The sequence below is a fragment of the Phyllostomus hastatus genome, unplaced genomic scaffold, assembly GCF_019186645.2.
Source record: "Phyllostomus hastatus isolate PE091 unplaced genomic scaffold, TTU_PhHast_1.1 phas_scaffold_1066, whole genome shotgun sequence".
Lineage (NCBI taxonomy): Eukaryota > Metazoa > Chordata > Mammalia > Chiroptera > Phyllostomidae > Phyllostomus > Phyllostomus hastatus.
Genome location: NW_025334004.1, coordinates 15,745,833 through 15,762,035, shown reverse-complemented (window position 1 = coordinate 15,762,035; position 16,203 = coordinate 15,745,833). Strand labels below are relative to the sequence as shown.

Below are 16,203 nucleotides of genomic sequence, written 5' to 3'. Positions count from 1 at the left end.
CCGACTGCGCTCTCGGACCCGTGGGGGCGCGCTGGGCCGCCCTGGCCTGTCCGCCTGGGCTACAGCCCCCTCCTCGTCGCCCCTCCCCCGGGCCTGGAGCCCCTCCCCGCGCGCTTCCCCTCTCTCCCCTCCCCTCCCCTCCCTTCCCTTCTTTGCCTGCCCGGCCCTGCCCCCGCCTCCTGCGCCCACAGTCTCCGCCAGCGCCGAGCCCCCCGGAGCCCAAGCACCGCGAAGGGGCGCCGCCTGCCCCTCCCCGGCGCGCTGACAGCAGGCTCCCGGGTCCCCGCCCAGTCCCCTCGCCGGAGGGACACACCCCCGCCCCTCCTCTGCTCCGCCTGTTCCCGCCGGACCCACCGGGCGGCGGAGAGAGCGGGCGGGCGAGCCGGAGAGCGGCGGCGGCGGCGCGGGAGGGAAGGGGAGCGCGGCAGGCCCAAAGGGAGCCGCCCGGGGCGCACGGAGCCCGCGTGCCCTCCGGGACCGCCCCGGCCAGTGCAGTATCCGTGGGCACCGGAGCCCCGGCTGCGGCGCACCGGGCCGAAGTGGCGGGTGGCCCGGGGGACCCTGGAAGCAGGAGAAGGAGCCGGAGCCCGGACGGGATGAGAAGGTGACGCCGCCGGGGGGCGCCACTCGCTTTGTAGGAAGATGCTCGCCTACTGCGTGCAAGATGCCACCGTGGTGGACGTGGAGAAGCGGAGGAACCCCTCCAAGCACTACGTGAGTACTGCCCCAAACAACTCTGCAGGGGGCTTGCCAGGGACCCCCGAGTCGTTCCTCGCTCCCCTCTGCTGTTAAGTCCCGAAGCTAAGTGCCCCCAGGGCAGCCCTCGTTATGGAGTTTCTTTGCGAGGCTGTGCTCTCCAGGGACGCCTTTTCAATCCTTGCTCCACTCACTGCCTCCCCCAGCCCCGCGTTTTCTTTTTTGGCTTTGAAATTGGCAATTGGCTGCCCTTGTCTGTTACAGCGGTGAAGTCATCTGTCCTCCTGAGCGTTGATGGGTGGTGGGGGAGCGTTCGTCAACCTTCGCCGGGAAGCGCTGTTAGGAAAGAGCACCTTCGCCGCCCTCCCTGGGGGCTCGGGTCGCTCCCGCTCGCACAGACCGGGATTCTTTCCGAGGCCGGCCTTGGGGAAGGAAGCCTCGCGCTCGCCCCACGTTCGCGCTGGTCTCTGCTTCCCTAGGCCTGGGTCTGCGGGCAGAGGGAAGCCGCCGCGCCCCCGGCCCCACCTCCGCCCTCCTCCCTGAGCTTTGATTTCCTTCTTACAGTCATTGTGTCTGTCGGTGTGAGGAGAATTGTGGCTTTTCCTTTTATCCCTACTCTGGACGTGACCCTTAACCGGGTTCATTTCCTCCAAAGTGATGATCCATCTCCAGACACGAGAAGGCAAATGTTTGCTGCGGTCTCCGAGGAACGGCTGCCCCTCCCCCTTTCTTCCCCTAACTTAATGAGAAAGGGCTAAGGTTGATTGAGCCGAGCTCCGGAGGCTGTGTGGCTTGGCCGCCTTTCATCTCAGCCAGTCCTGTCTTCCCATCCTTCGCACCTTAGGAAGTCAACTGGGTGTCCTTGACGCCTGAGGACGCCCGGCTGAGCAGCCTGTGCTCCTGTACTTGACGCAGAAGAGGTAGGCAGCCGGGCAACCAAAGCAGAAGGACTGCATCTTATTTGCAAATTAAGCACTTAAAGGAGCATTTAGACTGCTCAAAGCATTAATTTTAACAATTAAAACAGGCTGTTGGTTGCTGCCTAGACTGCACATTGGTCTCTGAAATGCCTTTTATTTCCCTGTGGGGAGGGAACTGGGGTTTATGCTAATGTCAGCCTCAGGGACTCTGCCTTTGTCACCAATAGCTCTGAACTTGAGGTTTCTTGGAGGAGCAAATGGGGCTGGGCTCAGGGTGGAGAAGAGGTAAACTGTGGGGGCTGGTTCCTGACTAGACAGAGAGGTGGGTGCCCAGGGGTGACATTCCCTCACATTGGTCATAGAGTTGTTCCTTTTTCGTTATTAGGCTCAACAAGCAACTTCCTCTGCTTTTCAAGAAAGCTCTTTTTTGGAGGACTTAGGTCACCTGGTGGTCGTCCTGCTCCAGGGACAGAAGTCCTTTTGCATTGCACATCCCAGCACTCACTATCAAGTCACCTTCCTAACTTTCCTCTCCCAAGTGTTGCAGGCTAAGTGTTAGGGGTTCTCTTTTCTAGTCCCCAGTTAAGGTTGGTGCTGCTTTCAACAGATGGCACTCTCTGCTCTGAGACCCAGGCATGTTCTTGTCCAGCTCTGGATTTTAAGGAAAACATCAAATCTTACCAATCCGACCAATGCGGTGCAAGATTACAGATGCAGGACATACTGGCAGCGGGCCAGGGGTGTTGCCGAAGCGACCAGGGACCCGCTGCAGGGAGCTGAGACGTGGTCAAGCCCTGGGGCTTTGGGTGACTTCAGGAGGGTTACTTAACTTCTGAGGGCCTCAGTTTCCTCCTTTTTAAAGCGAGGGTAATAATAGTGCCTACTTCATAGGGTTGTTGGGGGAATTAAGTGAGATCATCCATGTGAAGCGGGTCGCCCAGTTCCTGGCACGTAACAAGCAGTCATTAAATGGTAGCTTATTTTTGGTGAGATTCCGACTAAGAAAGCACTTTTGAAAAGCAGCTATTAATGGTCTGGCAAAAGGGAAGAGAGATTTTGGGTTTTAAGATTGATAATAACTTGTTTTATGTGAAAAACACAAAAGAAGTCTTGTCCAGTTCCCCTTGAAACAATCATTTCAGAGATGTTTCTCAGGACATCTCTGTTTCTCACATAGAAATCGACATTATGTTTGGGGCAGGGAATGATGTCACCAAGTAGATGGGGTCATGTAGAGCCATGGACTAACACTGTGGACAGCAGTTAAAGGAGAAAGCGTCTCGTGTTGTGAAATTGTGGAGCTGGCAGGGACCCGCAGACTCATCGGGCTCAACCGCATCATTTTGCAGATGAGGAAACTGAGGACCAGATGGGGTCAAGTCATTTGCAGCACAGCTAGTCACAGCACCTGAGTCTAACTGGTTTTTTACCTATCATGTGGATTTTGTCCATTGACGTATCCTAAGTCTAGATGGGGTTCACCAGGAAGGCAATATCTGGTGGTAGCAAGAGGTCCCTAACACAACCGGGGTGCAAATGCATAGTGTTTAAGGAGAAGGTGCCCAATAATAATAAAAAGTGTAGGTGGGGCCCCCAGCAGCAGGAGAAGCAGGTTGGGGAGGGTATGCCTCTGAAGCGCAGGGTTTCCTTCTTTCTCAGCTCGTGCACGGTGGACACCACACTTGCTGCAGAAGGTAAAGTGTCCTGGATAACGCGTTCTGGGTAAGGCACTCTGGTGTGGGTAGCTGGCAGGACACACTGTGCCCAAGTCGCATACGGTCTGGCAGCCTCTGCACTGGAGAAGCATGCCTTCTTCCCACCTCTCCTCCACTGATGGTGAATTCTGAGTTTGTGTTTTGGCAGACTGCAGAACAGAGAGGTTTTATGGGATGTGCACATTAGCCGGAGGGAGCTGATGAGAGGCCTGGGGTCCAAACGGGAAGGGCTCTGCTGGCTCCGGAACGCTGGGAACACAACGCAGAGGTTCTCTCAGGACATCCAGCAAAGGGCGTGCCCTCCCCATGGTGAGGGGGAGCTGCCTGGACACTGAGGGTCTGTGCTTTTGGTCTGTTGATGAAAGGCAGGCATGTGGCCTCCATCTTTTGGATGTGCTGTCAGCCCCTGGCTTCCCTCCTCTCTGCCAAGCCCCTGCCTGGGGAGAGCTTAGGGGAGGGTGGGCAGCCTCTGCCTCGGCCAGGCTCCCTGGCGTGGAGCTGTGCTCCTTTCTTAGCTTATGTGAGCTGCCCCGGGGGAGACCTTAGGTAAACTGGCTTCGGCCCCAGACCACTTGCGTTTCAAATGACCCTGATGATGCTGAGTGCAAACTGCACATGTCTTCATTTCCGAGTTTTCCGCAAGACTATGGGTCCAGGCCCACAGAATTCTTTGCACACACATGTCTGTGTAGGTGTATGTCAAGTCATGAGTTGGTGGAGAGAAGCTTGTTTCTCCAAAGCAAACAAGAAATTATTTGTTTGGCTTCGGGAGGCGTTGTGCTTTCACTCTTGTTTCCTTTCCTGATTGTTTAATTCAGACAAACACCAGTCGTGAATGTTCTGATCCTCTACAGGACTCTTTAGGGAATGCAAATAATAGCCAGTATTGGCGTTTACCATCAGAGCCAAACGCTTAATGGGCATGATTTCATGGGACTCCTACCTTTCCCCGAATGTACGCTAACGTGGGGTTGGTTCTTTGGTGTCTTTGTGCAGATGGGTTAACTGAGTCTTGGAGAAGTTAGAGATTGCTCAGGGTTTCCTAGCTGCTTAAGGCAGATCTGGGTAAACTCAGGCCAGTTTACCTGCAAGGGAGGAAATGAACTTGAAATGGGGCCCCTCCTCTCATCTGGTGGGGAGACCCGCCCCAGACCTGCAGGGCAGTGAGAGAGCAATGCAGGGTGGTGCTTGGGGCTGCCTCCCTGTGTGGGACATTCACCCCGAGCCATGGAGGGAGGTCAGTGTGAGGCAGGAATGGAACAAACCCAGGATGACACCTGGCCCTGTGGAAATAATGCATTCTCCCGAGAAGATCATTACAGATGTTTTCTCGGTCCTAGGAGCAAGCTGGTCTAGGAGCTGGTCCCAGACCTGTTCATTTCCTAGCCCATCAGTTTCTCTCTGGGCTCTCAGACTGCGGATCCGGCCCCACGGGAGGAAGGATGGGCAGCGGTGGCGTGGGAAGGGTCTTCTCGGGGTCGGTTCCCTGAGGGAATGAGTGCTGTTGGGCAGATCAGGGTTTGAATCCCACCTCGGGCTCTTCCTCGCTGCACAGCCTGGGGCCAGCCACACTGGGCTTCCTCACCTGTAGCCTCACAGAGCTCTGGGGAAACTGACCTGAGACAGTTTGGGGTAAAGCTGCCACTTAGTCCCTGGTCCCCATGGTGAGCACCCAACACACACTAGTTTCTACCTGGCAATCCTGATCACCAAAACGCCCGAGTGCAGTTTGGACCCCATAGGTGAAGCCGGGAGAAAAGGAAAGACTGAGGCAAAAAAAGAAGGCCCAGCTGTTCACAGTCGGATGGGAAATTGGGCTTCATGCCCCGTGGAAAACACCCAGCGTACAAGAGCAACAACGTAAGCGAGGAGCAGCTGTTCAGACCTGGATGGCTTCCTGGAGCTGATGTAGGGATGGCTTCCTGGTAAGCCGGGCAGGAACGGGGATGAGCATGTGCTGGGGGAAAGGAGCAGAGGGGTGCTCCAGGAAAGGGCTAGGCCAAACAGGGTCCTAGGCCCAAGGTCAGCACCACACACGGGCTGGCACTCTAGCCTGCTTTCTCTCTCTCTCGGCCACGCACACAGGAACAGTTCCTTCTCGTTCTCCCAGGAAGGAAATGATCTAGGGGTGATTCACAGGTCTGACAAGGCTCCCTACGTATGGAACAACCAACCACATCCGTCAAGGCCGTTGGGATGGGGAGCACCACTAGCCTTTTATCACTGCCCTTTCTAGAGCTGAGTGAGGGTTGGGGGTGGAGGGGGGCAAATCGGGATTGGGATCACTGTGTGTGGTGGCAGGCCAAGGGGAGGGGAAGGGAAGGGAAAAATAAACCTATTTGAGGTCATAGGAGACTGGTTCCAGCTCCAGAAATATAAGTGCCAGCTGCTGCATTTTCCAAAGAGATATTCCGGGCCTGGCCTGAGTTAATGGCCAGCGGAGGCTCTGAATTAGAGGAGTGTCGTTAGGACTTCTGACTTGGGGTTTGCACAGCCGTCCCCCTGGAAACTGCCTTCTAATTTCCTCAGCCTGAGTCATTGACCAGACTATATTTTGGCTAGAAAATGTCTAATAGGCAACTCTGTTCTCTTAAGCCTCTTGATTAAACAAAGGCAAACAAATAATAGTACTACACACACGGTAGTTACACTCACTCCTCTTGAGTTCTGAGAATCCAGGAAAGGGATGATGGATTAGGACAGGGATCCGGGGAACAGGAAGGGCAAGGGGTGTGTGTGGGAAATGAAGTGGAGATTCTGCCTTTGGAAATAGGTTCTGAGCCAGGGCCAGAGGCTGACTCTGCCATGGCAATTGCCAAACATAATGGAAGCATCCAGGAGGGTGACTGGCGTTTCAAGAGTGGATTCCCAGAGCTGCTACCTGCCATGGAGTCAGCCACATGAAGGTGGGTGAGTGGCCTGGACAGAGGACAGGAGGCCCTTCCCGTGCCCCCGAGGAACCTCCGGGCAAGTTACCACCTGTGCCAAGGTGCTGAGCAGAGTCCAGGGGGGATACGGTGCACAGGGAGGAGAGGAGGGTGAGAGGTACCGTGCACGCACCTATTACGTGCCAGGCAGTGCAGAAGACACCTTTTAGAGGGGGTCTTTCTGGAACTTCGTAACAACCACTTGAGGTAGGTAGGGGTTTTTATCTTCCCTGTACCAATGCAGAAATTGAGACCAGAGAGTTTATGTGGCCCTCAGTAGTTCAGTGGCAAAGCTGGGGTCCTCACTCTGGTCTCTGACTCCCACATGCACGAACTTGTCACCTCCTTCCCTATTAGAGCCGGCCGGTCAGAGAGGGGCATGGACATAACTGCGGCATCCAGGCAGCGCCACCTCAGACGTCAAGTGCACCTGGAGGCCCGTGTCATTGGACAGCACCCAGGCTCTGGTACCCTAGGGCTGGAACCCTGTCTCCACCATCTATCTACTGACGTGGGACCCAGTGCAAATGATATATCTCTGTGCCTCGATTTCCTCATTTGTAAAAACAAACACACACACACACACAAATGAGGGGAAAATAGGACTTTGCTCATAGGGTTATAGTGAAGATGAAATGAATTAATATCTGTCATGGATTTAGAACAGTCCCTGGCATGTATTAAGCACAACACAGGTATTTGCTGTAATAGTTACTAAGTTTAGAAGAGGGAGAGCTCTCTGTGGACTGGAGCTTCAGGGAAGATTGGCTAGAGGAGGCAGTCTTCACGAGGGGCCTTGAGGAGTAATTAGGATGTGGATGGCAAAGAGTAGGATTTAGAAGGGAAAATGTGGGCGGAGCCCATGTGGGGGAGAGGGCTGAAAGGAAAGGCCAGCCAGCTTCCGAGAGCCTCAAATACGAACCAATGGCATTCTGTTTATTGTGTAGACACCTCTGAACCTTCCTTTCCCGCCAAGGATTGTGGGGGAAAGGGAGCTGATTGCCACAATGGCGGCCTTCTGGTGGGTTCCAGAGCTGGCCCTAGGGCGGTTCCTGCGGCCGTGTCTGGAACGGAGCTTTTTCTAGTTCTGCGTGGGGGGACTCTAGATGGCAGGCAGGGACCCAAGTCCTCTCTGTTTACAGTTCTTCCTCTGAGGGGTCAGACTGCCTCATAAAAGTTGATTGCACCCCCGAGGTCTTGCAGAGGAAGGGTGGAGGAGGAGGAGAAGGGGAGGCAGCTAGGGCCTCACCAGCAGAGGGAGGGCCCTGGCCGACCTGCCGAAACAGCCGCAGAATGTCGCAGCGGCGCGTTTTCCATCCACATTCCCTGAAACTGCGGCTTCTGCAGCACCCCAAGGGCAAGAGCGAGGAAGCCTCAGTTCTTGTAGGGTCTGGGGGCTGATACTGAGCAGCTCCCTGGGGGCCCAGGATGTCTTTGAAGGGTGTGACCTGAAACAGTCTTGCTGAGGTTGCCTTCTTCCATTCTCTCTGCACTCGCTTTACTTTTAAATACAATGCTTCAACTACTGCTTCATGGATTTAACCCCCACAACAGCCCCAGATCTTCTAGTAAGCCTGATTCTTTAGGGAATACCTAATGATAAAAATCACAGCTAACCTTTCCGAATGTTTTCTCCGTGTACGAGTTCTATGGAAATGCCCAAAACTGCCCCCAAAGGTGTGTATTTTATGCCGGCATCCACATCGTACCAGCTGGGGCACGGAGGCCCACAGAGCTGAGATGAATCGCCAAACACTGCACAGCCCATAAGCTGCATGCAGAGAGGGGCCTGACCTGGCCCCTCAGAGACCTCACAGCCCCTAAATCACAGGACACCCCTAGGGAGACTGGACCCCAAGGCAATTTCACCTGAGGCCTGGCAGATAGAAAGCTTCCACACGTTGCCCTCCCTACCTCGATCTTCATTCGCCCACCTAGAAAATGGGCTGATTGCTTCCTTTCTGGCCTGCCTTGCAGAGGGGAGGGTGGGTGTGAAGGAAGCTTTGGGAAGTGCTGAGCCCAGAGAAAATAGCTGTGTGAAGGGTCCCTAGGTCTGCCAATCTGGTTTCTTAATCGTTTGGGGAAGGGGATGCTTTATGAAAAGGGGCTGTTTCCGATCCACAGCCGCCCCTGCCCTGAAGCCGGCAGCCGGGGCTGGCTCAGGATCACCACGCACCCCCAGTGAAGGTGGCTTCTAGAAAGCCACCCCGGGAATTGCACTTTGCTTCTTCCCAAACCTATTGTTTTTGTGAATGGGAAGAGACTGCTGTTTCCAGTCCCTTCTCTCTCTGCTGTTACCTGAGGGGAGGAAGTGACATCCAAGCGGCTGAGTTAGCAGAGGGGAAACAGCTGCGCTTTCTGCCCTTCCTTGCGGACGCTTTCTCGGGCTCTCTGCTGTCATTTCCCTTTGGCTGGCGAGGAAGCACCCTTCCCATGTCTGGGTGGAGGTGCAGGGTGGGCTGGGCAGAGCCCCTTCCTCTGTGTGTGTCAATGCAGCATAAATTATGCAGTGGGTTGTGTGGAGCCCTCCAACCTGCCCCGGGGATCCCTGGATCGTGCACTTCAGCAGTGGCAGACACTGATCACTCTTATCAGATCTGACTGCAGCTCCAAGGAGTCAGAGGTGGGGGTGCTACCCAGTGCTGGTCGTGTTTTAGGCGGGGTGCACCAGGTAGGGTGAGGGATTGCGTGGGTGTGGGATGTCCTGTATTTCCACCCATCCCTGTGTGGCTCCTGGTAGAGAGAGCACTGGCTGGTTTCCTTTTTTCCAGGAACGTTCTCACACAGGTAATAAAGGAGACGTTGACCTGTCTTACGTGGGCACCATCATCAGAGCTACCACGTACTGAATTTCTATTTCGTGCCAGGACAGCCAGGCCTTTTACTTACAATCTCTGATCTCAACACAGCCCTGAAGGCATGCATTTTTAACCCCATTTCACTCACGAGGACGAGGTTCAGAAAGTGCAGGGTGCATTGTCAGTCAAGTACTAAGTCAGGGGTGTTGGCCCCCACGTCCCCCCGCCTGTGCCTGTGTCACCCCGTCTCTGTGCCTTCTTCACGTGGTCCCTCTCCGGGTCTGCTCTGGGGTAGTGGGGGCTCCTGCTGGCCCCACACACGGTCCTCCTGCGGAGTAGTGTTCTTTGTTGAGAAAGCCCGCCTTGCTGCCCTCGCCCACCTAAGGGTTCTGAGCACGAAGGGATTGTCCCAGTCGTTTGAAGTGGCTGCTTTGTACATTCTTTCATGGTAGGCCCCATCCCGACCCAGCTTTATTCCGTTTCCTGATGGCCCAGACCCAAAGGGCTATTTTAAGGGACTCGACTGTGTGGGAGAATTTCTTTGTAACAACAGAGAGGGAGGCCTGGCTGGCCTGGCATGGTGCTGGCAGCGGGGCTCCCAGAGAAAGAAACTCTTTCCTGAATCCTGCCCCCCCTGGGCTGGAACGACTCACGGAGCTCTCAGCACCATGCCTGGCACCCGGAAGGGACGCTGTCGCTTGTCAGTGGGGGCAGAGGTGCCGGAGGTGGCTGCCCCGGGTTTCCTGGAGCTCTGAGCAAGCCCCAGTGGACTGCCAAACCGATCCTCCTCTTACAGAGTTAAGGTCTGTAGTAGAACAACGCCTGAGCTTCAGTTCCAAGCCGGGATTAATTATTTACTCTAGTCATCACTCGTTGGCAGCTGGAGAAAGGCAGCCTCATTCTCCCCGTGTGCACTGGACGTGGCAGCTCCCGGGTGGGGGACGTGGGGGGCGAGGCAGAGGACCTGAGAGTGGAGCCGGTGCAGGTGCTGGGCTGGGGCGTCTCGTCCACTGTCTCCCCTCAGCTTCACGGCGACCCTGCCCATGGCCCCTGTTTCGCAGGCCACGAAACCGAGGCTCAGGGGGGTGCAGCATCTTGCTGTCTGTCACGTGGCAGTAAATGGCGAGAAGCCAGGGTTTGAACCCAGATCTCTGCAGAGCAAAGCTTGTGATGGCTCCACTGTGCTCCCTGGAGAGTTGATGGGTTGCTGCCCCACCCACCTTGCCACGTGCCGAGGTTGGGCGGCGTTCTCCTTCTTCCCCGCCTCCAGCTGGAAGCGTCCACCCAAGTCGGACTAGCTGCACTTCGTTTACCATACTCTGCTCGCCACCATACTGTGGTCTGTGTGGCTGTGTGTCTCCCTCTGCCAAGGGCACCCGTGGGAGCCTGGGCCCTGGTCTGTGGCTCTGCTGCAGTATGGAAAGAGCTTCTGGAGAGGCTGGGGGGCTAGGGAGTGGGTCGTGCGGGTTTCCAGATAAAACTTCAAGGGTCTGGATTAAACCCCCGCTCATCTGCCTTCCCTGACTGAAATTCCTTCCGAGTCCCTCCATTAGCATGTGATGTGGTTGGAGCTGGTGGTGGTGATAAGATAACAAACCTCTCTTACAGAGAAAAGGCCCCTGCCAAGGTCTGGCCTCTATTTTGGGGTTTAAATTTTGCTTCCCCTTGAACTCTTGTCCAGAGCCACTTTTGAAGGCCTGGCTCTTCAGAAGCTTCAGCTGCTGGGAACTCTACTTCTTATGCTTGAAGCTAGTAGCTAGCACAGCATTGTGTTTGGGAAGTGGGGGGTGGGGAGTTTAATTAAGGGGCATTTTCAGCCTGCTGCTTGCTCAGGCTGAACGAGGCTCTGGCAGCTGGATTGAGCCCCTGAGAGAGGGCCTCAGGTCTGGAAGTTGGAAGTTGAGGGCAGGAGCCGGAGGGCAGGGCGCCAATGGCCTCTGGTAAGTGGGCTCTGGCTCTGAAGCCTCTGACTGACTTGTTTCACTTGGTCAAGTTTCTTTACCCTCGTGGGCCTCACTCTTCTAATCTGTAAAGTGGGAATAATTATCATACTACCCAGCCAGTATAATTGTTACTCTACGTCGTGCTTGGCACACGACAGCCGTTCAATAAATGACAGCGATTGTTTCCATTATTAGCATGTCTACCCTTCATGGTTTGGCTGCCAGTTCCTGGAAGCTTCCAGATTCATCATCTTACAGTATTTCCTGTTGTGAATTTGTATGTTTAGTATTTCTACCTCTCATGTAACACTTATCAAGAGTGGCATTGGATTGGTCAGCAAGCCTGTGTTTAGAGTGCCTGGTTGATGGAAGAGCCTCTTGAGGGATGGACCTCGATCTGATACTTATTCATATTCATCCATTCATTTATTCAATCATTCAGTCATTCATTCAGTCAATCAATCAATCAACATCTGAATGCTTACTGTGTGCCAAGTACTGGGAGCACAGCAGGGCAGATGAAAACCTCTGCCCTTGTGGAGCTGATGTTCTGTAGGGGCAGGGAAACGACAGACAAACAAAGGAAATGGGTAACATGTACAGTGTGTCGGACGGGGCTGGGGAGGCGGGGGAGTGCTGTGGAGAAGCAGGGTGAGAGAGGCAGGGTGTGGCGGGAGTGGCGGGAGCTGCTGCACCATTTTCTAGAGTGTGGCCCGGGACAGCCCCCTGCACAGTGACTTTGGAGAGAGATCTGAGGGAGTGAGGCACGTGGACATTTGGAGCAAATGTGATTGAGGGAGAGGAACAGCAAGTGCTAAGGCCCTGAGGTAGGGCTGTGCCTGGCCCTTTAGGGAGAAGCAAGGAGGTTGGTGTGGCCCAGTGGAGTGAGCGGCGGGAGAGCGGTGGGGGCCTTGGGGTCAGAAGGGGAAAGGAGTCAAGTTCTGAATCTCTCCCAGGACTGAGAAAGGTGCTAGGCTCAGCAGCCAGGCCTCCTCCTGACTTGCTGAAGGTGGAATCTGGCCAAAACATTGCTGGAGAGGTCATTCTGGGAACTCTGCTTGGGGTGTAATCCTGACTCCCTAAGCGGTACTCTCTGGGGAAACGCAGCCTCTGTCAGCAGCATCGTGGATGGGAACTCCAGGACCCAAACACAGAGCACGTATCAGGGAATGTCACTAAATGAACATTGGTTTTGTACCTGCTGTGTGCGAGGAGCCGTGCTGAAAGCAGTCCCTCTGGCTGGGGGCCCCAGTGCGGTGAGCTCCTGCAAAGGCAGCACCCACTGCATCTTTCTGTCTTGAACGCCCCTCCCCCGTGCTGGCAGAAGGGCTGGATTGCCTAGGCCGCCCTTGGCTTATGAAATATATCCATGGATGAAGGCTTTATTCTACTGAAGCCCCTACCTCCCATCCCATTCTTATTTTTGTTTAAAGGGACCACAGCTCAGCTTTTGACTTACAGTTGTGGAAACTGGCTTTTTGAAATTTAAAATATATATATTCCTAGGGATAGAATATTGTAAATGGTAGTAAGACTTTCAGGCCAATCCACGAAAACCTTTCTCGTCCATTGTGCAGGTGGAATCACAGCACCAAGGACTAGCTGTGTCTAGTTTCCCTCATGATGGGCCAGCCTGGGGAACTAAACTGTGTAATGTCCAGGAAAACTGTCTTCTAGTGTCCACAGTTGAGAAGGAGCCTTCCGAGTGAAATGATGGTAATAATGGTAATAGCAGCATTATGTGCCAGCCGCTCTTCTAAGCACCTTATTCACTTAATCCTTAACATAACCTAATGCTCGGAGAGCCCTGTTGTGGTCTTTACGGAGGAGAATGCAGGGCCACAGAGAAGTAAATGTATCGAAAGTTGTGAGCTAGGAGGAGGGGGTCGGAGCTAGGCAGTGGGTCTCCAGAGTCCCTCAGGACGCTTCCTGCTTCCCGGCCTTCCGGGGAATCCTGCTGGCCAGCCTTGCCACATCCCAGGTCCTCTGTCTGGACACCGTATGTGCGGGATCCTGGCCGTGAGGTGTCCACCACCACCAGTGCGGAGCTAACAAATGTCAGAGTCTGGGAAGCAGAGGCCGGGTGGCAGACAGGAGCAGCCCTCCTTTGTTCCTGAGGCAGGAAAAGCCATTTGCTCCTGGAACCTGACACCACAGGGGGTGGGTTTGCTGTGTGGGTCGTCTTCCTAGGCCATTCACAAGTCCAGCACAGGGGGCCGGGGAGGGGGGCTGGGGAGGGGGGCTGGTGGGAAACTGTGTGTTTGTTGGTAGAGGCCGGATTAGTGTGTCTGGCAAGATGTTTCTGACACCTAGACCATTCAGCTCTCAGCAAGGCCCAGCAGGTGCCTGGGGCTGCTGCTTTAGCTGGGAGGGGGCACCCTCCCCACCCTGCCTCATTCAGTTTGTTGTTGGAATGAGGTGGGTCCTAGCCAGTCCTCCCCCTCTTTCTGCACCCCAAAATAACACAGCAGCTGTGGGCTACACAGTCCCTGTCTGCGGCCAGTCTGTCAACAGCCCTTGGCACTTGCTTGGTCCTGCCCCATTGGGGTTTAATGGCATCGGGTATTGGGTCCTTCGGCTTTGCCCTATGGCGCCTGCCCTGCCTGCCAGCTGGAGTGCTCACTTCCAGGCAGTGCTGGCTTGTTGACCACCCATTGGCACGGTCCCCTCCTGCCCTGCGGGTCCTCGTGGTAGTCCCAAACTCAGGCTCCAAAGTTCAACATCCTGGTTCCACCACTAAGCTGGTGACCAGTGCCATCGTGGAGCCGGAGTGGAGCCAGTGTGACTCTGAGCCTCAGTTGTCTTCTGGGTAAAATCAGATAATGGTGTCTGTACCACATGGGTCATGAGGATTAAGACCAGTGCCATGGTGGAGCCGGAGTGGAGCCACTGAAACCAGAATGCCTGAGTTGACTCCCAGCTTTGCCACTCGGGAGCTTCGGGACCTTGGGGGAGGTGTTGAGGCTTTCCACACCTCGGTCTTCTCATCTGTACAGCGTGGATAAGAAAAGCATATCCCAGGCTGGCGGTGAGGATTAAGTGTGCTATCCAGTAAAGCCAGGCAGAGCGAGAGCTCAGTGAATGGAATAGCATGTGCTCCCCCTGGCAGATAAGGCAGAACGTCCCCAAAGGATCATTCTCGGGTGCATTGGCTGAGAGATGACAGGATTACTCTTCCCCTAACCCGACTTCTGGGTCTGTGTGGCTGAGCTAATTTGCTTGGCTTTGTTTCTGGCCTGTGATCAGAACCTCCTCTTAAGGGGCCGGGTGGTGGTAGAATGGGTTATAAAGCAGGATGGAAGCGCAAAAAAGGAGAGCTGGACTTCTGTTCCCTGTGGCTCAGGTTCTGCTGATGTAATCAGTGGGAAGAAGACTGTGTCTGCCTGCGGCCAGCAAGGCCGGCCCTCAGCTGGTGGGCAGACCCCTGGGGGTCAACCAGGTACCTCTGCTGATGTGTGAGCCCCAGGGTGTTCTTCCATAAGATCTCCACCACCTCTCCATGGGCCAGCTCACTTTGGCTTCTCCCTGGCTCCATACTCTGTGGAAGTGTGTTTTCTTTGACTTTTTTTTTTGCATTTACCCTCCCTTTTGGAAAGATTGTCCTGGGAACCCCCATTAACCCACCCAGACTGAAAAGTCATCATTCCAAAAAAAAAAAAGCACTTGACCCTAATTGTGTTGGGCCACACAGTGCCAGGTGCCACTGTCAGCATCCCCCCTCTGCCCCAGTAAGGAGACCCTCACTCAGGAGAGAGCATAGGCCCTGTGTCCCCCGGAGCCTGCCCCTTTAGGAGAGGTGGCTGGGCATGCTGTTCCCTCACCTCCTTGCTGCCTTTGTCCATCCTTGCCCAAGGAAGGAGGTCAGTGGCAGTTCTATCCCCAGCATTTGGGGGTGTGGCCTCCTGATGGTGAGCACAACGGAGCCTGCACTGTACAGGGGAATGCAGCACTGAGAACAGCTTCGAGCAGGCGCTCTGGAACCGGATTGCCTGAATGCAGATTTTGGCTCTACCATTTGTTTCTGTGTGACTTTGGGCAAATTGCTTGATCTCACTTCTGTAAAATGGTGATAATAACGGTTATCTTTCTGGTAGGATTTCTGGAAAGATTACATGAGATAATGATGCTAAAACCACTTACAATCACGCCTGGGGTGGAGCTGGTGCCACCTAAGTGTTACTGTTGTCATCAGAACTGGCGCAGCAGGAGGAGTCCGCCAGGGCCTGTGGGGCCCGAGGGATGTGTGTGTTTAGAACCCTTGAGAGGCCCCCTCCCCGCTTGGTGCCAGTGACCGTGGCACCTTGGATGTGGCACGTTCTGGAGGAAGGGAGTGGAAAGGTTCAGACATGACGACGCCACCATGTCCTAGTGGAGTAAGCCTCTCAGCTCAGTTTTCTCAGCCGCCCGTGCCCATGACTCCCATGTAGGGTCACGGTGAGAACTCAGTACAGCGTAAAGCGTCCAGCAGCCACTGTCCTTTGCAGTGGCCATTTCAGTAGTTGCGAGGCTTGGCCAAGGGACCAGGAGGATGGTGGGTGGGCCCTGGCCTGATTTCTCCGGCTGGGAGTCTGGAATTACACCCTTCTCCATGACGCTCTCTCCTCGCCCGTGCTGAGCCGCCCCTGGGTGTGTGTTGCGGCAGGACGGCCCTTCCAGAGGGTGACGCCCCTTCTGTTGGTATCGGCACATCATCTCTGCCTCTCAGGGACCCTCCGGGAAGTGACAGGTGTCTCCCGCCATTTTCACAAATGAGGGAAAGGCTGGGAGAAGCACACGACTTCTAAGTGTGGAGGACACTGCTGATGTCCTGCTGCATGTTCCCTCGACTTACCTGAGTTCACCTGCAGCAGTTCCGCTGATACCTAAGCCCCACCTCCCGAGCTGGCCCCTCCTCACCCCTCTCCCCACCCCATCCGCCGTGAGAGGGCTCTCCTCCAGCCCCGTGGCGCCATGGGAGTTTGTTCTGCCCCAGCAGGTGCACCTGATGAAGGAGGGGGGGTGAGTTGTCCTCCCAGGGAGTCGCCTTCAAAAAGTGGGGGATGGGGCTTGTGTCCCAACACCTGCTCTGTAGGGCAGGCTTCTGAGACAACTTCCAGCCAGAACCGCGGAGGAAAAGAGCCCCAGATGTCCACAGAGGTAACCTGCTCATAAACACACCCTTCACCAGCTTACACCCTTTCCTGGTCTGCCTTCCTATACTTCCC

The 16,203-nt window shown here is 55.1% G+C and overlaps 1 protein-coding gene across 3 annotated transcripts in view; it reads left to right on the top strand.

Annotated features, from left to right (window-relative positions):
- The first annotated feature begins 369 nt into the window (after positions 1–369).
- SH3PXD2A (SH3 and PX domains 2A) overlaps positions 370–16,203 on the top strand; it is a 226,396-nt gene continuing 210,562 nt past the window's right edge. For all 3 annotated transcript variants that reach the window (XM_045853788.1, XM_045853790.1, XM_045853787.1), the window contains exon 1: positions 370–714. In XM_045853788.1, the coding sequence (XP_045709744.1) occupies positions 643–714 (72 nt within the window). In that variant the 5' untranslated portion in view covers positions 370–642. The remainder of the gene's footprint in view (positions 715–16,203) is intronic.